This window comes from Lepeophtheirus salmonis, chromosome 5 (genome assembly GCF_016086655.4).
Source record: "Lepeophtheirus salmonis chromosome 5, UVic_Lsal_1.4, whole genome shotgun sequence".
In the NCBI taxonomy this organism is placed as follows: Eukaryota; Metazoa; Arthropoda; class Copepoda; order Siphonostomatoida; family Caligidae; genus Lepeophtheirus; species Lepeophtheirus salmonis.
Window position 1 is genome coordinate 70,805,577 of NC_052135.2, and position 7,760 is coordinate 70,813,336.

The window sequence follows — 7,760 nt, forward strand, 5'->3', positions numbered from 1 at the left end:
TTGAATCCATGAATGATGAGCTAATTATTATATATATTTACATACCTAGACCTGAGTCGATCCCTCAAGTCAATATTGAGCTTTATCAATTCTTGAAGTCAATGATGTCTTCAATAGGGCCAGGATTAGTCGCCAATACCTTGGTGAATGAACTAAACCATAAATCCACTTCTAAGCGAGAAGAAATTATCAATTACATTATATATGGTCTTTTGACATTTCCTAGCAGTGAATTTGATCTTTTTGAGTTATCCAAGCACATCATTATTTCTGTAAATGACTCCAAAAAACGTGTCCGTCAAGGAGCGTTGGAATGCATTGCAGTAATTGGCCAAGCTCTGGGGCCACAAAGGAGCAAAGTCATTTATAAAAACGTGTCGGAACTAATAGAAAATCCATATCAATCAGAAAGAATCATTGATGCTCTACAGTGTCGATTTTCTAGAAAATTACTCCCCAAGATTTTGGAAGATGGATCCGTGGAGTATGGCCTTCAAATTCCTAGGCAAATGTACAATCAAAGACTGATGATTAAAAATAAATTAACGAATGAACCAGACATTGATTGGATTCTTCAAGGACGTGGGGCTCTTCGAAAAAATGTGCACTCAACTCCTCCAAACTTGAAGAAATCCTTACATGGTATCCAAAAATCTTCATCAACTAATTCTCTTCAGCCCCCTTTGACGAAATCAAGAGCACCTAGAAGAAGACTGATTAAAAAAAAGACTTCAAGTGAATTGAGAAGTCTGAGTGAGAATTGTAATCAATCCAAGAGACAATTACTATGCCAATCTCTATCTAGCAGAGAGGAAAGATAGACGTTTGACCATTCAAATGGGGGTTATTTTAAGAAATTTTGAATAGAGAACATTAGGTAGGGCGTTTCTGTAACTTTACCCAGAGAACCATAAAAAGGACTTTTATAATCCAAAGTTTCTGCTTAAATGGTGGTTTACAGAGTATTTTATGACATGATTCATTGTTATTTTTCGTTTCAAAGTATCTGAATAATAAAAGAAAGCAAAAACTATAGTTTGTATATACATAGATACATTTTTCGAGATTCAAAAATTGTTTTAAATGTTTCTCTATCTCTTTACTACTCAGAGAAAATACATTGTAAAAAGAACATTTTCTGTGGAAGTCAAATAAGTTAATAATTTTTATCATGATGATAGAAATTTGTTGTTTGTTCTAACGTATAGACACACAATTTGATTTTTTTTTCAATGAACGCCTAAAAAATTAATATTTTAAAGGCTATTTAAGATTGAATGCTTGAAGATCTTTTTAACAATACTAAGCTATCGAGCTTTGTCTGTAGAAAATGAAATATTGCCCTCTGTTGGCCATGAAAGCAAACATGTTGTGTTAGAAAGGTCATTTTTATGTTTTTGGAGCAGAAATTAATCAAGGGCAAACCATCTCAAGACAAGGGGAAACATTTGTTGACTAGTATAACAGAGTGAAAATGGTTGAGCCATTATAATTAAATAGTTACAAAGTATCCATGTTCAGTTGCCCTTCTTTTTTTCTTTTTTTTTGTCTTATGGGAGATTTTGCTCTTGTACCAATTTATACAGTTTGTTAGCCACATAGTGTGGGCTAGGTTTAAGTTTTTAGAGTGAATGTTTTGTAACTAAATCAAATGAAAATTAATTAAACGAGCACTCAACTAAACTCGATTGACCCCACCTTAGGGCATCTATGTAACTTCTAATCAGAGTGAGAACGTCTATCTTTTATCTTTTTATTACCAAAGAACTCTTCTTCATCTTTATCGATGGATAGAAATAAGGCAGAAGAAGACTACTCCGATGTCGAAGAGCCAAAACATATATATTCAGACTCTGAAATTGAGGATCCATACTACCGGAGACACATTCACTCCTATACAAACAGTATTGATTCTGTCAATGAAGTGATATCCCTTCAACGAAGATCTCTTTTTCACAATGAAGCAGCCAATGAAAAGGGTATTAATCATTCAATTGAAATGGTGACTCAAAAGGAAGGGATTGACTATAAAAAGAACTCCTTGTTTTCCATGGGTATTCCCACGAGGTATGAATTTAGGGAGGGAAGAGTCTTTGCAAGTTTCTTAAATATAAAAAGTTGTGAAAAAAGTTTTATTTTGAACTTATTTTTATACATTGCATTGCTCAGAGTTATTTGGCGTCGACAAACAAATAGACAAAAAATATGTACTCCCATTTTTTTTTCTTTTTTAATATGACGCTCTAAATTTAGCTACACACGCCCGTTGCCACATTTTTATTTCTTAGATCAAGGAGTAAAGATAATAAGTGCACAATCAAAAATGAGGTGTCGTCACACACAAACTTTACGTTATTAATATAAATTAGCTTGTTTTGGGGGCAATACCTTATATTATGGTCTTTGGCCTTGAAATGGACCTGGCAAATCAGGTTTTATCCTAGTCATATTAATTTTATTTATAATTCAAATCCAAATATTTTGAATGCAAAAGTTTTTATACTTTCCAAATTTACATACAAATATTGTACTGGGTAGCGAAACAGTCTTGCACCACTTATTTGACTGCATTTGTGAGAGATGCAGATACTTTCAATCATAAAGTTGTGCACATGAGTCAAAAGCTTTTCTAGTTATCCTTCAAATGAGTTATTGCAAACCAATATATCTCACTTTTGGACAAAGATGGAAACAAAAAGGTTGGAGATTGCAACTTTGATCCACACCCCCATGACACCTAGGACATTGTCAAGCAGCCAGGGCTCAAATCAAATACTATCTATCACGATGGGTCCAGCCTTGAGGAATTCCTAGAGCCCTGACCTCGATCTGCTGAATCTGGTGGTAAGTAGAGTTCAAAGCTTACCAAGTTCGCCAAAGCAACATTGCCTATCTCAAAAGTCTTCCACGAATAAAAAGTTAAAGAATATTAACTTCAGCTACATCTCTCATGTGTACTCCGGCTTCTGGTTCCGGTTAGAGACTGTTATTCTTACCCTTGGTGTCCAATTTCACAGTTTAATCTCTCTCTAATGTCTACTATATCCGAGTTCATTTGCCTGCATTCAGATTAAAATGATGTGCAATATTCATTAACCGATAGGGATAAAACTCAATTGCCAGGCCACATTTCAGGTCTTAATATAGGAATGATAATTTTTTTCATATATTTTTATATTTTTCAGACCTACTTTTGTTGGTTAAAATTGAACCACAGACTCAGAAGATATGACAGTTTGAAATTTGGTGTACACTACAGTTTTTGCCAAAATAAAGGGCTCCATATCTCTAGAAACATTAATCTTATAAAAAAAATTCTTAGATTTGAAGGTTACACTTCAAAATATTTGTGTGTGCTAAATTTCATCAAATTTTGAGGTGGTTGGGTGAAAAATTGCGTATTTTGGGACGATTTAATATTCCATTTATATTTATAAATATTATTTTTTTTTTTTAAAGGAAAAACGACTCCTACAAGACAAATCTTACTCTTAATAATAGTCAGGAAAGGAACATTGAAATAAAGAATCGCTCGGATGAAATGTTGGAAATGGCTGTAAGGAAACTTAGGACGGCAGATTGGCGATCTCAAATCCAAGGAATGGAAACTATTGTTCAGCTCTCTTCCGTTAGTGAAAGCGTTGTATCCCACAACCTAATACCAATTCTGTCATCTCTCATGAATTTCTCAAAAAACCTTCGCTCTCAACTCTGCCGTTCCGCAATTCAATCATTGACTTACCTCTTTCTAAATCTTGGTAAGATGAATTTCTTATACGTCAACGTTTTAACTCATTCACGACAAATCTTGCTTTTTAATTAGGTCAATTAATGGAGGTCAATAAATTGGAGGACGTGGCTGACGCCCTTCTTCTCAAATCCTCTGACACGAACAAATTTATTCGCTCCGACGCGAAAGATGCCCTTGAGGCCATGCTTAACAACATATCTATTTATAAGGTGACAAACATTCTTTGTCGTTTGTCCTCATTACATAAGAGTTCCATGAGCCGTTCAGTAGCAGCTAAGTTATTGGCAGATCTCGTACAACAATTGGGACACGAGAGAATGTTTGAATCTTCAAGCAATAAAACAAATCATGAAATCTTAGAGGCCATTATTTCCTCTGGAGCACAGTTTTTTCTTGAAGGAAACCTAGAGACTCGAATGGAAGGGAAACGTTTGTTTTCTGAGCTTTTGAGAAATGAGGGTTTCCATGATAATTTGATGAATGTCCTCAAATCGGATCGAGAAGTGGATCGTGTTTATAAATCATTAAGATAACACTATGCAATATAATTTTTGCTAGCCAACTGAAACTCACATTTATTACTGTTATTTAAGATTACAGAAAATGACCATTAAAACCAATATAGGTTTGACCATTAGAGCCTTGTTTAAATCATATTTTTAGACTAGAATTTCAATTCAATGCAATATTTCGGTGTAAAGATAAATGATATGGATGGAAAAAAAAAGAAGTTAAATTAAATTGATTATAACACTGTTGTATATGCCTAAAAAAATGTGTTTAATTACTACAAAATTGAGTACAATGAATAATCTTATTTGGAAGCTAATACTTCTTTCAAATGCTTTAAATTATAGCCAAAACAAAAGCATAAACCTTATTTTACAACTTTAAAAGATTTGCTGGCAAAAAAAAGGTCGATTTTGATATATTTTGTCAGTTTCCTTATTGAATAAAGATTAATAAATAAGCAATACAATGTTGCGTAAAAAAAGTTCCAAAATTAGATATAAATAAGTGGACTAGATGAATAATGACTTAATACTAATAAAATACATCGGGCATGAATAATATTTTAATCGGAGTTACTTATAAAATAAATTAATTAATTATATCTAATTTCGGAGCATTTTTTTTTACATAACGTTACATTCCTTCTTAATCTCTCCAGTTCTTTCATATCGAAATATGGGCCTAAATCAAAAGTATACCCTTATAAAGTGATTTAAAAAAAGGCTTTTAAGGTCATACCTATATGTATCGAAGGTATCAAGGGTTATTTTATTGATTTACGCTTTAAATAACAATAATAAATATAGGTTTTAGCCGGCGAGTGCTCCAATACCTAAATTTTGTTGCATAGTGACAATTTATTGATATCTTAATAAGAGTCAAATCATATTAATTATTAAAATATGATTCACTGTCCTTTTTTTCAAGATAGTAATGATTATATTTTATGTACTCATTTGCGTATAGACTCTTGAAATATAGTATGTGTGTTGGATACGCAATCGGTAATTATAAATGATTTTAATCGAGTTTTATTTTTGACAAAAAAAATACCTTAGAAAAAACGAAACTGAAAAGTCTATATGGATATTTAAATTTAATTTGTGGTCAAAGTTCATGAGTAAATACTACCAGCGTGGTTTTGACTTAAATTAAAATTACGTTAATCTTCATTAGTGCCATTATGCACGTTAAACCTAAGGCCAGCAGTAAATACTTAGGGGTGTGAAAATTACATAACTTACAGTAAATGTAAAAACCATTCTTTGGTTGATGTTACCTTCTTCTTTATAAATAGTAAATAATAATTTAATAATCATCATGTGACCATGAGATACAATTGAAGCATTCAGTGAGTTCATACAATTTGACTGAATTGAGTGAAACATCTGTTCTTTAACAAAAAATCTGCCCAATTGTCGTGAAATGTCTCTAAAAAGTAACACAGATTCAACTTAAGAGCCTTAACGAGTAAAAAATATTGTATTTCTGCTTGAAAAGCAGTTGCACGGTGAACTGCATATAGTGAACCCTGATGTATATGATATACCAATACCAAATAAAGAAAAAAGGAGTATTGAGCACTATAAAAATGGATAAAATATCGCAGTCATTTAGTTGAACTCATATTAAAAAAGAAATAAATTGAAGTACTTTGTTTTTTTTAAAAAAAAAAGTGAAATGTGAAAAAAAGTATGAATAACGAGCTAAAGTACTCCCTGGCTCATCAAATCATATAGTTTTTTTTCACAAGCTGTTATATTTTTTTACTCTTGAGGAGGGAGCGTCTAAGAATTGAGTGAGTATCTACCAGGTGCGGCGAAAAAACACTATTTACACTTCGTTTTTGCTACATAAATCAAGGTTTTTGTGAATGCAGTAAAATTGTTCCGGTCAAATACTAAAAATAAACACACAAAAAATAGATCTTTCTAAGTGTTTTAGAAGCCGAGAAAATGCCACGCGACCAACGAATTTCGGTCTGCACACTTTTGGACGCTGGCAAAAACCAACAGAGATTGCAAAGCAGTTGTGGACCTCCAAGCCAACCGTCTATACCATTATGAAGTCGGAGACGGTGAACAAGAAGCTTGGGTTACGTAGAAAAATGAAATAAAATCTAAAGGAAGTCAAGGAGGCTCTCTAGGCTAACCATTTGAAGTCAATGCAGGAGCACGCCAAGGACTATGGCGTTTCGGACAGAACCGTCTGCAGGACTTTCAAAAAGGTTGGGGGTAAGAGCCTTTCAGGGCGGAGATGTCCCTGGGCTTTGTGGCCTCATATAGCAAGCCCATTCCCCTCATCTGGTTCTTGGTTGGGTATAGGCTCAGAGGAGCACACTACGTGCAGGCCTGGGAGAAAAAGTTGTTTCATGGGCTAAGACCAACTACCCAGACATGTTCCAACTGGATGGTGCGCCTGCACACACGTACAAAAAGGCCCAGAAGTGGTTAGAGTACAACTTGGCCTTCTGGCCAACGAAAATGTGGCCTCACTACTCCTTGGAATTCACTTTTTGGATGCATATTGAGTCCAAGGCCTGCACTGTGTCATCCAAATATCAACAACCTCAAAGACACCGTAAAAACAGCACTGACATGTCTGAGGACTACATCCGCAATGGGTGAAATACCTTCCGTGGGCGCATGGAGGCCATCATTGCTGCCAAGGGGGCTACATCGATGATTAGGGTAGCCAGACATTATATTAGTTATTTTATTGACTTACCCTCTTACAACTGGTAGCTGAAATACATTTTGATAAAGTTCTAGTTTGAAAGATTTAAGATTTGTTCGCTGCACCCGGTATATGCGAAGAGCTCATGAAAAACTGAGAGTAACAGCAAGGATTTGTTGAGGAGTTACGAAGGTCTTATAAAAAGGTGATAAGGTCGGATTAAAATTGATGTACGTCTCATATATAGATTAAATGCAAACTTTACAAAACACTAGATAAATAAATGTTTTATAGTCCATTATAACTTATGAGTGATCCATTACACTCTATTTATAATTTTTGAAGGGCACTCAAAAGATGACCTGTTTTCCTGCTAATGCTGCAATTAAAGAAAGCAATGGATTAGGAAAAATTTTAAACTGGGTCAAATATTAAGAATTTATCAACATTTAATATAATTGACATGAATTTGATTTTCCCCATTTAAGTAATTAAAATCCATCTTTTCTTTGGGAGTCCCCAAAACACTTCTATACTTCCGTGCACACCTTTTGCAAGTTTATCTCTCTCTGTAAATTGGCATTTTGTAACGTACCTTCATTATTTGCTCTATTTTTGGGGAAGGTATTATATATAATTCACACTTACATATAGATTTTAATCGTGAAATATAATCCCAAGGTAATTAATTTACTGAAGCTACGAAACACTATGAAATCAAACCGTCATATGATTATTTCATAAGAGAGAGACAAATGTTTTTAAGGCCTGATAGCATACAAAGCTTTATAAATGGGCCTAGCATACCGGTGGAGGATTT

General features: G+C 33.9%; 2 protein-coding genes across 2 annotated transcripts in view; both read left to right on the top strand.

The window, feature by feature from the left end:
- LOC121118576 (TOG array regulator of axonemal microtubules protein 1) overlaps positions 1–2,068 on the top strand; it is a 25,062-nt gene extending 22,994 nt beyond the window's left edge. Inside the window, exon 5 of the mRNA XM_071888933.1 lies at positions 50–2,068. Coding sequence (XP_071745034.1) covers positions 50–821 — 772 coding nt within the window. The 3' untranslated portion in view covers positions 822–2,068. The remainder of the gene's footprint in view (positions 1–49) is intronic.
- LOC139905528 (TOG array regulator of axonemal microtubules protein 2-like) lies at positions 1,787–5,279 on the top strand. The gene is made up of 3 exons (XM_071888934.1): positions 1,787–2,067; positions 3,460–3,758; positions 3,824–5,279. The coding sequence occupies exons 1-3, from the start codon at positions 1,787–1,789 to the stop codon at positions 4,282–4,284; spliced, it is 1,041 nt and encodes a 346-aa protein (XP_071745035.1). The 3' UTR covers positions 4,285–5,279.
- The last annotated feature ends 2,481 nt before the right edge of the window (positions 5,280–7,760 follow it).

Excerpts from the sequence above, each read along its gene's own strand:
- LOC139905528 (XM_071888934.1), top strand. The coding sequence starts at position 1,787 with ATGGATAGAAATAAGGCAGAAGAAGACTACTCCGATGTCGAAGAGCCA. Across the intron at positions 2,068-3,459 it reads TCCATGGGTATTCCCACGAG|GAAAAACGACTCCTACAAGA; the intron begins GTATGAATTTAG and ends TTTTTTTTAAAG. Across the intron at positions 3,759-3,823 it reads TTACCTCTTTCTAAATCTTG|GTCAATTAATGGAGGTCAAT; the intron begins GTAAGATGAATT and ends CTTTTTAATTAG.